This window comes from Mesocricetus auratus, unplaced genomic scaffold (genome assembly GCF_017639785.1).
Source record: "Mesocricetus auratus isolate SY011 unplaced genomic scaffold, BCM_Maur_2.0 Super-Scaffold_100033, whole genome shotgun sequence".
In the NCBI taxonomy this organism is placed as follows: domain Eukaryota; kingdom Metazoa; phylum Chordata; class Mammalia; order Rodentia; family Cricetidae; genus Mesocricetus; species Mesocricetus auratus.
Window position 1 is genome coordinate 14,422,894 of NW_024429213.1, and position 16,371 is coordinate 14,439,264.

Sequence of the window (16,371 nt, forward strand, 5' to 3'; positions counted from 1 at the left end):
ACATACAGTTTGAGGAGAAAAGGAGCACCAGAAAATGTAATGGAGCTAAATCCAATGCTCAAGGAGATTAAAAGCTTAAAGAAAAGGGATGGTGACTTTAGGGTAAGACCCCACCCAGCTAAGCTTCCAATTTGTGAAAAGGAATTAAAGAAAAGCTTAGGGCCAGGTGTAGTGGTGCACATCTTTAATCCCAACATTCAGGAGACAACAACAAGCAGATCTCTGAGTTTGAGGCCAGGCTGATCTACAGATTGATTTCCAAGATAGCAAAGCTTAGGCAATGAAGGAAACCATCAAAAACAGAAAGCTGGTGGAAATGAATGTATTTGAATGAGGGGGTCATGTTCCAGCCCCAGCTAGCAGCTGAATTTGGCAGCTTCGGCCACATGATTCTGGCTTTAGAGTCAAGGATAAAATAAAGAGATTATGGAATCTCCCTTCATGAGTAAGGAAAGCCACTGAGGGCAGCCATGTGTCAAGGGTGTCCCTGAATGGATACCTAGAAAGGCATTGTGTGAAACTATGAAGATGAAGCCTGGATTGCCTTAGAGACAATGTTGGAGATGCCTGAGCCATCGGATACCTGCTGAAGAAAACTATTAACGGAGTGTAGACACAGCAGAAGAGAAAGAAGTGGACTAAAGTCAACAAAGCTGAAAGGAGTTGGAGATTTGAAGACCATTTTGACATCAAAAATGGAGTTTGGTGTTTTTCAGCTGGTTTTTGGTCTTGCTTTGGTCCAGTATTTCCTCACTATGCTCTATTTCCTCCCTGTTGGAATGGTAACATATATCCTGTATGTTGGAAGTATGAGATCTGCTTTGTGATTTTGATTTTTACAGAGAGATTACAGTTAAGAGATTGCCACGAGTCTTAAAGAAAACATTAGACTTTTAAACTTTGGGGACTTTTGAAGTTGGACAAAATACATTTCTGCATTATGACAAAGCTACAAGCCTTTGGGAGCCAGGGAGTGGAAAGTGGTGGTCTGAATGAAAATGGCCACCATGGGCTCAAAGGGAGTGGCGCTATTATGACCAAGACACTCTGTCAAGCAACTTTTCAATGTTCCTAGCTTTATTTTATACTGTTAGAAGAAAATTCAAGAAATTCTTGAAAAGTCAAGTGTGGGAAGGCAAAATAAAGCTTTATTGGAAGTTCTACAAAAAGGACTCACTGGTGAGAGCTGATAAGAAACCCATTAACTGATGTGTTTTATTCCATGTGAGACTAAAGTGAATTTATCCCCCAAAAAAGGTCCTGGAGATCTTGTCACTGGTTAAGCATATTAAAACAAAAGAGGCCATATACATATCAAGACCGTCATTTTCGTTAGTCCAAGCAGTCAGGCAGAATGTTGTTTTCTGCTAAGGGTGAAGACAAGGAAGAAGGGAAGAGCAGTAACCAGAAATGCTATATTTACCTCAAGTCTAATAGAAGGGAAATTTGTGGTCATAGAAGGTACTAATTGAAGTTTGTGAGAAGGGTACCAACGTTATAAGATTTTGAAATATGAAATTCTGTGATGGCTAGGCACTGTGGTTCATACCTGTAATTCCAGAACTTGGGAAGCAGAAGCAGGAAGCTCACCATGCCCGTAAGTTCCAAAGCACAGAGTGCAATCCTGTCTCAAAAACCCAAAACAACAGAAAGGAATATCTTTACTGCTTATGTTTAAATGTTTCAATAAAACGATATCACATTGTTCTTTATACTGCAAGGAAAATGTTAGTGAGGAAAATAAATGATGGAAGAATATACTAAATGTAGATCACAAATGCAGTTTATGCTTATCAAAGCAAATTAACACTAAAGTTCTTTATAATGTAGCAGTCAAGAGAAGACTGTTGGAGGCAGGGTTTAGACAGCGAAGACTTCTCCATCTTCAAGAGACTGACAGAGCACAGGGTTAAAGGAACCCCTCCCTGACTTTCAGGCCTTTCTAGTCAAGTATTGTTCACCAGGTGGTTTTTATTGCCTGCCTCCAGCTTCAAAATTCCCAGAAGAGAACAGGTTGAGACATTGCAGGGGAAAACAAATAGGTACCCAAGTTTCAAATTTGTTGTTATTGTTATTATCAGGGTCTCGGTGGGTAGTTCTGGCTGACCTGAAACTTCCAATGCAGCCCAGATTGGCCTCAAGCTTGCATCAATACTGTTGCCTTTGTCTCCCAAGGGCTGGCATTACAAATGCACATTACCATGCCCAGCTCATGGTTGGAAATGTAGTCAGCTGATATGATGAGCAGGACTCTATGCATGTACTTATCAGTCTCCAGGCCCACTGACTCATTTCAGAGATATTCTACAAAGCTGTAGGTATTGATTAGAGTCTTTATCCTCGGTTATGTGCTTGAGCGAAATGAGGTAGGAATCCTTGTCCTTGGGGACCTATAATCTCTCTTATAGACTCTTTAAAACAAAAGGCTTAAATCGTAAATGTTATAATGCTCTGGAAGAAGAAAATTACTAAGTGCTACAGACAAGGCTGAAGATTATTTTCATCTTAATAATGCATTATAGTTGCCTTTTAAGTTTCCAATTCAACCTTGTTTAGATTGTATATAGTATATTAATTCTGATTGTCTACTACATTTGGTTAACGAAAGCTGGATAAATTGGATCTGCTATTTCTTCACAACTGTTGATAATATCATCACATGTGGGATATATTTTCTTTCCCAGTCAGTGGTACCTAGTTAAATATGAAACATAACTGTGTATTATAGACAAAGCCATCAGTCATATTTTCTGAAATTAGCATACCTTCCTGCATTACATTGGTTTCCTTTTTGTTTGCGAAAAAAAATGTATGCTGAGAGAATTAGCTATTAACACAGTGAATACTTTGGCAAAGCATGTGGTAAAACAAATAGTCCCACCCACAGTTTTGTTCTGGCATCTAGGTACCTCGTTTACCAGCTTACTCAAATTAAGACTGATTTTTAACTTGCATATCATAAAAAGTGGTCCAATAGTGTTGCAGAAATTTAGATTTTTTTTCTTTTATGAACTTACATGAGGAAGAGGGTGGGGGTTTGTTTCAGCTCCTTTTCTTCAAGGGAAAATTACAAAAGCTAGCTGAACAAATGAAATCCGAATATGTACCAGAGTGTTAAAAGTAAATACAAGATGAAGCTGCCATTTGATACAGAAGCAATCATAACAACTATTCTTTACATAATAAATACTCATACTGGTTTCAACAGAAAATACTTACCTCAGTTGTATTTCAAATGCATGCATATCAGTCATATCATACAGAAGCTCAACTAGATGAACTTTAAGCTAAAATCATCAGGTTTCCAAAGAATAATTAACACAATATAATATCTGTGTGTGCAAAGGGGTGATTGAGAAGGGGAAGGGGAGACATAGTTGTACATTCATTGAAGTCTTACTATGTAGACTGCAGGAACATATTCACTGAAATAAACAGAAAATGTAGCAAGGTATTAACAATTATTATTTCTCAATGGAGTGCTAGAAGAATTTCATTTAACTTTAGAAGATTTCTTGTTTCCTCATGTTCTCAGAAATTAGCACACCTTCATTATGCTGAATTTTTTGTTTGCTTGGTTGCTTGAGATGAGGTGTACTGAAACATTTGGTTATTCACAGTGAATGTCTTGTCAAAGCATGTGGTATCTGGATCTACCATTTATCACTTTTGCTAAATGTAAGTATCATCCATGTGATCTTTTGAACATGTAAGGAAACTTCTATTTTTAGCACAATGCTCAGCACATATAGCACACAAAGCAAACGCTCAACTTATTTTCTAAATAAAAAGGTGAATTTAAAATTCTTTCATCTTATAAATAGTATTTTATGAATCCATGAAAATCAAACCTACAAGAAAAGACATTGAAACCAGAACATGATGAAAGGTCTACTCAAAAATGGTATGTCAGCCCCCATGATGGAACTGGATAAGAGTTACTGCATGACTAGGTATGTGTCTGATTGGGAGTTGCTAGTAAGAATGTTGATGGGAGATGTAAATCTGTCTCTTATTGGTTGTTGAATAAAGCACTTTTGGCCAATAGGGAAGCAAGATAGGTGGGACTAGTAGTCAAGGAAGATTCTGGGAAAGATTGGCAGAGTCAGACACGATGTAGCCGCCATATGATTAAGAGGTCCGGACCCTTTCTCTGGTAAGAGAAATACTTAGATTAACAATTATGGGTTAAATACTTAAGTCAGAATTAGCCAGTAAGAAACAAGCAAGCAGCCAACAGCTTTATAATTAATATAGTGCCCTGTGTGTTATTTGGGGGACTGCAACTGTGGCAGGGCCCAGGCGGCTGGCAAGGAAGACTACACTCTGCAGAATGTTACTCTCTTAAATTCTATTTTGAACTCTAGACTCCCTGTGGTATTACATGAAATAATGATGTACTCATTAGCCAAGTCTTGATGGTCAGCTATGGAAAGGAAGTCTATGTTTTTTCAGTGGGTTTACCTTACTAATTGTTGTTTTGTTTAGATAGGATTGCCTTCCTGAGCACTCAGCTTTCCTGAATGATGGGGTATGTAGTCAAAATTATTTAGGGTAGGGGGAATTTCAGGTAGGGATTAAATATATACTGCCCTTTAGGCTTTGATGCTAAATTTGAGGTTCACTGGCATGGTTCAGTAAGGGTATTTATTACCTTTTCTTTTGTATTCCTGAGTCTGTGGAGGGGCTGGGGAAAGTGCACTTTCTGTTTTCAGATGTCAGGCCTGAAAAAAGGAGCTTTTACTTTTCTCTTTGTTTTGAAAAATCTCTTTAGGACAAGAACATTCAATGATATTATTGAGATTATGGCCAATTTTTATTGGGTTGAGAGAATTTATCTTTTTCTTTGAAAATGTGTTCTCACTTAAGTGTGGAGAGAAATAATGTCCATTAATTTTACAAAGCTCTCAGTTTCTCCTCTTAGAATAAAAATTCTTTTTTTCTACTCTGTCTCTCTGTGTCTGTCTGTCTATCTATCTATCTCTATCTCTCTGTCTCTCCCTCTTATTTCTTTTTACCATTATGGTGACAAGGAAGTACTTCCTTGGGTTTGGAGTGTTTCATTTTGAAAAACAGACCTCTACAAAAATAGAAAAATACTTTCCAGCTATATTAGAGCCAATATGTCTAGAATATATAAGGAACTCCAAACTTTAAATACAAAAATGTCCCTAGCAATGAACAAATGGGCTAATGAACTGAACAGACAGTTCTTAAAAAATAATAAAAAATAGTAAATACTTTTGAAAAATGACAGCATCCTTAGTCATTAGGGAGATGCAAATTAAATCTGCTTTGAAGTTCTAACTCATCCAAGTCAGGAAAACAATCATCAAGAAAATAAATGACAAAGAATGATAAGGATATGGGAAAGGAGTTTTATTCACTGTTGGTGGAGTATAAACTGTTATACCTACAATAAATAATTACGAAAGCCCCTCAAAAACTTAAAAATAGGATTGCCAAATTACCTAGCTATACCACAGGAAAGTCATGGAATCAGCTTAGATGTCCATTGTCTGATGAATAAATAATGAAAATATGGCACATATACACAATGGAATTCTATTTAGTGCTAAAGAAAAAATTTGGAGAAAAATGGACGAATCTGGTGGATCTGGAAGCTATTAAGTGGTGTAACCCAAATTTAGAACTTAATGTTCACTCTCATATGCTGGTTCTAGGTGTGTGTGGGGGGGTGTTTGCATTTAGAGAGAGTGTGTGGTTACAGGTCATGAAACTCTAAATCCATTAGAGTGGAAAAGGAAATATTAAAGAAATGTATTGAGGAGGTCAGTAGAACACGTGAGACATGAAAGTGGAAAAAAACGGATTACTGGAGTCAGGCACGGGGATGAGGGAGAGGAGTGGGTGAGGAAGATTAGCCAAAGTTAAGGATGGATAAAAATGTCACATTGAAATCCATTACTTCATATAGCAATTTAAAAGCAAATATTTTAGAAGATGGAAAGACTGCTCAGTGTTTAAGAGCACTTGCTACTTTTGCAGAGGGCCTGGGTTCTGTTTTCAGGACACACATTGTGTCTCAAAACCATTCATAATTTTATTTCCAGGGGATCTGATGCCCTCTTCCGCTCATAAAGCAAATCAATCCAAAAAAATTAAAAACAAGTTTTAAAAATAGAAGGAAGAAGGAAGAAGGGTGGTACACATGTACACATGTAGAGAGACTGAGATAAGAGTACTGTGTGCCCCAGATCATCATGGACAACAGAGTAAGACACTGTCTCAAAACAAAATAGACTTACAGAGAAGCACTACCATGGCCACAAGTTTTAATACCTCTGGAGGCCTTCCAGTGAAAGCCCTTTTCTTTCCCTTTCATTTTAAAAGCCTACATGATGACGATGATGTGTATGTGAGGGGGGGCAAGCGAGAGAGCGAGAGCAAGAGAAGTGATTGAGAGAGAGAGAGAGAGAGAGAGAGAGAGAGAGAGAGAGAGAGAGAGAGAGAGCCTTCCACCTTAGGTTCTAGGGATCAAGCTCAGATCATGAAGCTTGTGCCTTTTCCTTTTAAGTGAAATAATTTGCTTTAAAAAGTTAGATTCAGGACATTTTTCCTTAAAAACTCCTTTCCTTTTTTCTTTTGCAAAAAGAGGAGCTCTGAAATACTTTTGCAAAGGACACAGGTTTGGTTCCCAGTACACACATGATGGCTCTAAACCATCTGTAGCCCCAGTTCCTGAGAATCTGAGGCCCTCTTCTGGTCATCAAGGGCACTACACACACATGGTACACAGATGTACATTCAGGAAAAGCACACATACACATAAAACACAAATAAATAAATCTTTTTAAAAAATAAACATTTACACACTGGGCACAGAGGTGCATGCCTTTAATCCCAGCACTCGGGAGGCAGCGGCAGGTGGATCTGTGTGAGTTCAAGGCCAGCCTGGTCTACAGAGCAAGTACCAGGACACCAGAGCTACATAGTGAGAACCTGTCTTAGAAAACAAGCATTTTAAAAGAGCAAGGCACGTGTGCCTGTAATTTCAGCACTTTGGAGGTGAAAGTGGAGGGTAAGGAGTTTAAAGGTAGCCTTAGCTGCACTGGAGACAAGCTGAGGCTCCATGACACCCTGTATCATAATCCAAAACAAAACAATAACCCAGAGGACAACATATAAATAATGGTCCTGGGATTTGGGTGTACTTCTATCCCTTAAAGGGGTCATATAATTTTTATGGTTTTTCCACTTCGTTGTGAGTTGAGGTGAGTTGACCAAAATATACATTGTCTCAAGCAGTATAGATTGTATGGGAATGTAGATGCAGCTTGGTGGTAGTGTGCTTGGCTAGCACAGGTAAAGCCCTGAGTTCATCTCTCTCTCTTTCCCTCTCCCAACCTCCCTCCCTCCATCCCTCTCTCTCTCTCTCTCTGTCTCTCTCTCTCTCTCTCTGTCTCTGTGTGTGTGTGTGTGTGTCTCCTCCATGTCAATATCTATCTCTATCTCTCTGTCTCCTGTCTGTCACTGTCTTTCCCTCTCTCTGTATGTGTCTTTCTCTCTCTCCCTCTGTGTGTCTCTGTCTCTCCCTCTGTGTGTATCTGTGTGTGTGTGTGTGTGTGTGTGTGTGTGTGTGTGTGTGTGTGTGTGTGTGTGTGTGTGCCTCCGGGGTCTCTCTGTGTAGTCCTGACTGTCCTGGAGCTTACTATGTTAACCAGAGACCCTGCTCTCTCATTTTATTTTTTTCTTGCAATATCTTTCCCTTCCTTCTTAATCTCTTCCTCTTCTCCCAATGGAAAAGAAGTATGTAGAACTTGGGAAAATCTTTGTTGGCCAAAAAGAAAAAGGGTGTTAAAATTCATATTGTGTCCTACCTTCTTTTCCCTCTCTAATTCTAATGCATTTCCCAAATGGCTATACCACCCAGAATATACCTGATCACGTCTAAATACACTTACTTATTTTGAAAAAGAAAGTAGCGGGCTTTGTCAGGCTGGGGGTGCTTTTCCTCAAATGGACATTCTTGTATTCACTTCTGTTTCTCCCCTACTTTTTCTGTCACTAATTTTTTAAAAATATAATATATTAATAATAAAGCTGTTAGGTTTGGCTGAATGTGGGTCAGTTCCCACTAGAAATAGTTTTTTTTTCCTCCATTAAAATTAAATTAAAAATTTGGTCCAGTAAGATGCTTCAGTAGTTTGTAAATGTGCTTACCAAGAAGCATGATGAGCAGAGTTCAATCCCGAGGACTCACATGATATAAGGGAATAACTGACTCCCTAGAACTGTCCTTTGAGTGTTAAAGGCACTGTGGAACAGGTTTGTGCATGGGTGCACATGCATGAGTGCGCTCACACACACACACACACACACAAATACACACAATAAATAAGTAAATAAAATTGCATTTTTAAAATATATTTTGGTAGAAAATTCATGACCCTTTATGAGGCTGGGGCATTTGTATTCAAGAGGAATTCCTTTATTTCACTATCACATGTTACATTTGGGGAGGTAACTTAAGGTGTAAAGTGCTTCTAGTACACATATAAAAGCATGGGTTTCATTGCCAAAACCCACAGGGAAAGCAAGGAGTGATGGTATATATATGCGTAATGTCAGTGCTGGGGAGACTATCTCTGGAGTGTATCTCTGGAGCTCACTGACCAGGCAGGCTAGACTAATTAGCAAGCCTCATCTTCCAGTGAGAGATGGAAGCCTCATAAGCTCACAGCAATTTTACACTGTGAATATATTCTTGGGGCTGTCGAGATACGGCATAGACGTTAAGAGCACCTGCTGTTCTTTCAGAGGACCAGAGTTTAATTTCCAGCACTCATATCAGGTGGCTCACAACCATCTGTACTTCTAGCTCCAGGATATATAATGTCCTCTTCTGGCCTTTATAGGCAGCTATATGCACACATGTGCATACATACACATACATATACACATACACACAGATGCTCTCACACACACACACACATCTTTAAAAACTAAAAAATTTTTAAAGAAGACTAGGCACCTGTATTTTCATCACCTGGGAGCAGTTGTTATTTCTTTTATTTTTCTTTTTCTTTCCTTGGAAATTAAATGTTTATAAGATCAGGGACTCTTTGCTTTACTATTTTGCTTATTTTCAAGTGAAAATGCACGGGTCTAGATAAGTCCACATGCTGGAGGCAAAGGCAAGTATATTGGCATGAATTTGAGGCTTGCTTGATATACAAAACAAGGTTCAGGCTATATGGGGTTCCAGTGAGACACTGGAGAGGGAGAAGAGAATGATATATGAAGAGACAATACATTCCATTGATGGGGAATTTTGAGTATTTATCTTTTAAAATACTTCCCATTTTTACATAAAGTTAACCATTAGGGGTAGGAATGAATAAAAGAGGTTTTTTTTTGTTTGTCATTTTTGTGTGTGTGAAATTAAGAGAATCTCCTTTTGATAAATTTGCAATTCCCTTCTTTATGTGTTTGTGGGGAATATCAATTCATTATCTTGAGACTGAAGAATAACATTTTACTTTTCCTTGTCTTTAAAAATTATGGATGTGCTGGGCAGTGGTGGCACAGGCCTTTGGGAAGCAGTGGCAGACGGATCTCTGTGAGTTCAAGGCCAGCTTGGTCTTCAGAGCGTGTTCCAGGACAGCCAGGTGTGTTATACAGAGAAACCCTCTCTCAAAAAACCAAAACCAAAACCTAAAACCAAATAAATAAATAAGACCAATTTAAAAAAACAGATGTAATTCACATATCATGGGATTAGTCATTTTAATGTGCACAAGTTTATGAGTTAGAATGTGTTCAACCAGCAGCATTAACTAAGTTTCAAACTTTTGCCCCTCCTAAATGAAGTCCTGTACAACTGAAGTACCTCTCTGCCCTACCTCCTGAAAGCCACTAACCTCCTTTTTGTCTTCAGGGACTTGCTTGTCTTGGACATCTCTGGAACCAGAATAAAAAATGTTGGGAGCTTTGCTAGGGAGCAACCCAGAGGCAGCTAGAGATTTCCTTTGTTTCACCTCCATAATTTGCATCAAAGAACAGGCATGGGCTAAGGAGTGCACACAAAACGTATAAATTCCATGATTTTTTAAAATAGTCCAAATTCTGTTTAAGACAGTTTCTCCTTTTCACTTCCTTTCTTTGACAGATAGCAGCTTTATGGGCCTTGATGATGGCTAAGAAACACTTTCTTTTTAGACTTCCTTTTGGTAAGTTTTAGATTAGGGATCAATTATAATAACTAAGGTGCTTGTATCTCCATTTTTTAAATAAAATACTCATACACCGATTTTTTTTCTATTTTGAGACTAAGAATTATTTGCTTTGATGAGGATGGGAAATCTCCCTGAAATATATTGCTTTATTTTTTAATCCTTACAATGACTTTTTTTTCAATGGGGCAGTTATAATTTATGGGCATTGGCAAGGTTGATCACTTTGTCCCTTTCCATAGCAGGATTTCTTCTTATTTCCCTCCCAACCCCTAAGTGTCTCTGTGATGAATAGAATCTTACACTTCTACTCTTTGCTAGTCCTTCTGGAGCACCAGACGTGAAACAGGAATCGTTATTTTGGAAATATGTCAGTGCTGTCCTTAGATAAATGAGGATCCTATGTGTTGCACAGAGCAATGTATTAATATTACAGAAGCTCCACAACATAGAAATTAATCAATAGACACTGTTAGCCATCTGGCTTTGGCTTTGTCCTTAGCTACCCTACTGCCTTCTTCAGAGTAGTAAAGAAGTCACTAACACAGAGGAAATCATTCTATAAATTGTAAAGTACCATACTAGCAGAAAATATTTTGCAAGCCTTCTTACAGTGCTCTTTGGCCTCCATAGATTTTCCCCTCTTCTCAGGAGGCATTGTGGGTAAAGGTTCTTTCCTTCATTTTGGACTACAGACCTTCAGAAGCCCCAGCTGGAGATCTTTATAAATACATAAGAATTGTACATTCAGAAAGAAAAGATACACTGACCAAATACCTCATTATTTTTTCTGAGGACATCCTGCAGGAAATACTCAGGAGCTCTCAGAATATATCAAATAAATGGTAAAAGAACCTAAGAGGAAAGCAAGTAATTTCATCTTGACCTTCAACAGGTTAAATATCTGAATCCGTAACCCTAGAGCTGTTCATGGTTACTGCAGGTATTCTATGCAGTTAAGAAAAAAAGCATTACATCTGCAAGCAACAACATCACCGTTAGTCTGCTGCTGCTGGGATAAGGACACTTTTAATATTTAAAAATCACTAGTAATATTTCTCTTAATTACATATTCAATGTCAATTCCGAATATTAGCACTTTAAGGGATATATATTCATGTACACATATGCATTACATATGCTGGAATATTTAATATATGCATATATATATTATTAAATTCACTTCATTTCTTTAAGGAATATATACATGTATATATCTATATCAGGCTACTTAAATAAGCATTTTATTCTCATGTTGAACTGATGAGAATGTATTTTCATTTATTCTCAGCAGCAATCTCTGTGTTGCTGGAAATGGCGTTGATAGGTTCCAAGCTTCAGCAAGTGCTTATTGAGCAAAACCAAGGAGTACTGCATTGCACCAGTCATTGAGAAAGATAGCCCCTACTTCTGAGAAACTCAGAAACAGGTAAGCTAATAAAATAATCAAGTACAATTTACCAATATTATACATGATAAATGTTTGCTATTTTGGTGATGCCAAACCTTAGTTTATTTTTATTTTATTTTCAGAAAATAATAAAAATTATTTTCATAGTAATAAACACACATGATGATAAAATTTGGAAAAATTCTGTATTTTTTAAGAAAATATGTGCCCAAAACATCAGCTCTGTGGGAAAAAGCTGTATTTTTATATCACTGGGTGAAGGTAATTACTGCATAGTCATTAACAGGGATCCACAAGCCTCTCCACCCACCAATAAGTCACATATGTGTATTTCTCCCCACATTTTCATCAGTCACTCATACTGTGTGATTATAATTTTATATCTGCTCAGAATCCAGTAAATCAAGAATACAAAAATGCAAACCATCTTTCTTCAGGCACAAGTGAGGACAGAAACAAATATGATGCCCTTCTTAGAAGTCCCAAGCCCCCCAAGAGAGGCAGGCCAATTCACACATCCTTACTTACATTTCCTGCCACCAGGTGGGAGGCCAAGGCGCATTTCCTGGGAATCAGAACGTTTTAGAAGGGGAGGAGCAGATAGTTTTGGTCACAACCTGTGACCCTGGTAGCTATTTCGAAAGAAACCATGAGCCTCCTTTTAGCAGTCTCTAGTGCCTGCATAGAACTGCAGTTAGTAGGTCCAGAAACCTTACCGAATGCTCCAAAGAGAACAGAATACAGGAAGGTGCTGGTTATTTATTTGTTTGTTTATTGAAATACCAGCTAGCAATATTACCTGGGAAAAACTTGCAGTCATATTCTCAGCCACTTGCGTTTGCCTTTTTCTTCTTTTAAATTTACAAGCTAGTTTCATGCTTGCCATGAAGGATTTCTTTGGAAACTGAGACTTGTATTGTTTGAGAAGGTGCGTGTGTGTGTTTGTGTTTTCCCAAGCTTTCCTCAAGGAGGCAGTATTTGAGAAAACACCCCAGCTAATAAGGCAATCTATTTGTGTTGCATGTTAAGATGCAACTGTTGGTAGGTGCTACTTGCTTGAAATAATGCAGAAGAAAATGACCCTATCACTGAATATCAGCTGTTGCCAACTGCACCAGAGGGCAATTGCATATCCCTTAACGATGTGAGCATTTACCTGCATCTTTTGCATCCCTGGAATCTGCAGGAGCCTTTAGTAGTTTATCCACAGGTCCTTCCTGATGGATAGTTAGGGTTCCTAACTCCATTCTATAGATAATGGGGGTTAACAAATGCCTGACTCTTCTGAGGGTAAAGTCAACCCTCCGAGGTCTTTGTCCCCTATGAATACTGCCTTACAGTCAGTCAGTGTAAGTGAACCTGCACAATATAAAGGAAACTACCCTGATTCCCCTTGCCTTGATCCTCCAGATCTAGCAACAGACATTTTCCAGGCAAGCTGGTAGACTATGCTTTCAGAGCTAAGGAATGATTTTCACTGGGGATTGGGAAAAGGGGTCCTTGGCCCCCAGTCTGCCTTTCTGAGGCCAAAGGGAAGATGCCTTCAGAGGCCATCCAGGTAATTACAGAGCTAGGCCAGCTATTCAGCCTGGTTCCCAAATGTCACTTAAGATGGCCACAGGTCACCTCCCACTCACCAGTTTAGTGCAAACCCTTCCATAGAGACAACAACTAGCCTCGGGGGTAGGAGGACTTCCTGGTTAGCTGCCCACCCTCCCTTTCTTGAAATCTTCCCAAGGAAGGGTATCTGCTGGAAGGGGAAAGATCCATCCCTGAGTTTTTAATTGTCCAGGTCACCATCATTGAATTGTGTTTATTTAAATAAATGCCCACCCTTTTGTCTTCTTTGCAACTTCACTGCAGACTTTATCACTGCAGATGCTTGGCAAGCTATGTCAGGATGCCAGTTGCACTTCCACACCCCTGCAGTCTGCGCTCTACAAGTGTGCAGTTCTCAGCAGTGGGATCCCCAAGACATGGCCCTAGCCCTGGCAAGTAGCAGGATGGGCTGTCGCTGTTGGCATGTCGTGTTATTTGCTGTGTGTTTTTCTTAAGGGGCAGCTAAAGTGAGGCATTATCGTGATTTTCACGGTTTAGACTGTGGGGACCAGAGACAGGGAAAAAAAATCAGACAGACGGGAGGTAGACATTGAAAACCCTCCTCCCTCCTCTGGCTTGGACTGGTGCCAGAGAACCCTTCATTCATTCCCCCCCCGGCCCCGAGTTAAGGGCAGTGTTTCATAAGGAATTGCTGTGGAGCTGGAGGGATGAAAGTTGCGCTGCTCACAAAACCCAACTCGTGTTTTCATGTCTCTAAACAAGGACTGCAGTACTGTTCCAACTGGTCCTGGCTCAGGATGACAGTTGCCCGCTTGTGACGCCTCGCGTCACTGTATCACTGTGTTTGCACCTACCTGCTGGTAAATCTTGCAGATAGACAGAAGGGTGCCTTCAACACACGCATCCTCTCCCCCTCCTCCCAGGAACCTTGCCCTTCCCCTGCAGTGCGCGTGGGCGCCGCCCTTCCCCTCACCTCTGCCTGGTGTACCAGTGCCCAGCAGTGGACTGAGGCACCAGGGACCTCCCTAGAGTGTCTTCAGCTAATGTGCCCCCTCCCCCTCAGTGGCAGGGAGGGGGGCTAGCAGGCAGAGGCTCTGCAGCTTGGGCCTCTGCGGCAGTGACTGTGGCAGAGGTGTGTCCCATCTCCCTCCTCCCTCAGTGTCATCCACTGAAGTACCTTGAGCCAGCCGCAAATACTTCAGGTATCTTGCGTTCCCTGAGGACGTCTCTCCAGGCTTTTCTCAAGATATAGATGCCCCAGTGCACTGTCACTTTCTCCCATGGGGGAAACTGTTCTGACCCGCACTTCTGCTGTCTCTTCTTTTCCTAAACCCAAGCAGCTTACTCTTTTTTTTTTTTCCCACATGTTGCTTCCCGCTTCCCAACCACTTCCCGCTTCCCTGGGCTCTCCCATTCCTACATCTTTCTGGTCAGTGAGTGGCAGCCAAAAGGATGCAAGGGATGCTTGGAGACCAGCAAACTCCATAGCTATCCGACCTCACCTTGCCGCCCCCCCCCCGGGAGAGGTTCTTTTTCATACCTTTATTCTGGACCACGTTACTGACGGTCTGGGCGATAGCAATGGAGATGGCTTTCGACCTTTCTCTTCAGGGTCCACCTGAAACTGCAACAGTTGTAGTTGTAGTGCTGAACTCATCTCTGGACTCTCTGGAATTGGCTCAAGGCTCCACTCTGGGGCCCTCTCCGTAGCAGGTTCTGGGGCTGACTCTAGGGCTAGCCCTGTGTCACAATCTGGGGTAGGCTCTCTAGTCGGTTCAGGGGCCAACTCTAGGGTTGGACCTGGGACAGGTTCTGGGGCCGACTCTGGGGCCAGCTCTGGGGCAAATTCTGGGACTGGCTCCTGGGCCGTCTCTGGGACAAGTTCTGGGTCCGGTTTTGGTTCCGGCTCTGAGTCTGGTCCTGGGTCCGGGTCCGGGGCAAATTCTGGGACTTGCTCCTGGACCGGCTCTGGGACAAGTTCTGGGTCCGGTTTTGGTTCCGGCTCTGAGTCTGGTCCTGGGTCCGGCTCCGGGGCCGGCTCTGGGGTTGTTTTTGTGTCTCGGTCTGTGGCTGGTTCTGGAGTCGCCTCTGGACAGGGTCCCAGAGCAGGCTGAGGCTCTGGTTCTGGTTCTGGTTCTGGTTCTGGTTCTGGTTCTGGTTCTGGTTCTGGTTCTGGTGGAGGAGCCGCCGGCGGCGGAGCCGGCGGCGGAGCGGGAGGCGGCGGCGGCGGCTCCGGGGACTCGGCCGGCTGCTCTCCATCCTGAGGCTGGGCAGTGCCCTGGGCCGCCGAATCTACACCGTCCATTGCAGCACGCCGTCTGGGGTCCAGGCAGCTGGAGCCCCTAAGATTGGAAGGCTAAAGAGCCTTCGGGCGGTTCGCCCACTCTTAGCTGACATCCCTTTGCGGGGTGCCAAACTTTGCACCCGCTTCGCTCCATGGCTAGCGCAGCTCTGAGGTCTAACCTAGGGGCGCGCAGCGTCTCCTGGAGCTGGAACACGCCCCTTGGTGAGCGCACACCTCTTCGTAAGCAGCTACGGGTTTGATGGGCGGGAAAGAGTAAGACTTGAGAACGCGACTGGGCAGAGCGCTTGATGACCTCTTAGCGACGTGCGCAGGAAGAGAGGGGGCCAAAAAAGAGGAGGGGGAGTGAAGTGGCTTGTGGGGAGGACTTGGAGCCCGGCCGGAGTTAACTCTTTAGTGACAAGAATGGGGAAGAGACACAGAGACAGACAGACAGACAGACAGAGACGGAGAGAGCCAAAGATAGACAGACAGACAGACAGACAGCACACACACACACACACACACACACACACACACACAGAGTGAGAGAGAAGTTGAGGATCTTTGCAATCCTTCTACACTTTACAGGAGCCGCTGCCGGTCTTAACAGCTTCCATAAGGTAGTTGATCGCTCTCCCACTTCAGCAGCAGGTGGATTTAGCCTGGGATCAACCTCTTGCTCTCCCTATCCACTTCCTTCCCATTCTCCAAGTCAGGATGAACAAGTAATCCTTTTTATTTAACCCAGGAAAAGAAATTAACCTGCAGAGATTGGAAAAAGAGAGATGGGGATGGGGTGTGGAGACCCTCCTCCGAGAGTCTTCCAAGCCCAGTTTATTTTATTTTGCCTGCAGTTTTCTAAATCACAACCGTTGAGGAGATTGCTGTTCCGGTACCGGTTTTGCGGTGTTTGGGAACGG

General features: G+C 41.7%; 1 protein-coding gene across 1 annotated transcript in view; it reads right to left on the minus strand.

The window, feature by feature from the left end:
- Window positions 1-15,617, minus strand: part of Dgkk (diacylglycerol kinase kappa) — a 124,361-nt gene extending 108,744 nt beyond the window's left edge. Inside the window, exon 1 of the mRNA XM_040733736.1 lies at window positions 14,708-15,617. Within this exon, the coding sequence (XP_040589670.1) occupies window positions 14,708-15,472 (765 nt within the window). The 5' untranslated portion in view covers window positions 15,473-15,617. The remainder of the gene's footprint in view (window positions 1-14,707) is intronic.
- Window positions 15,618-16,371: the final 754 nt, after the last annotated feature.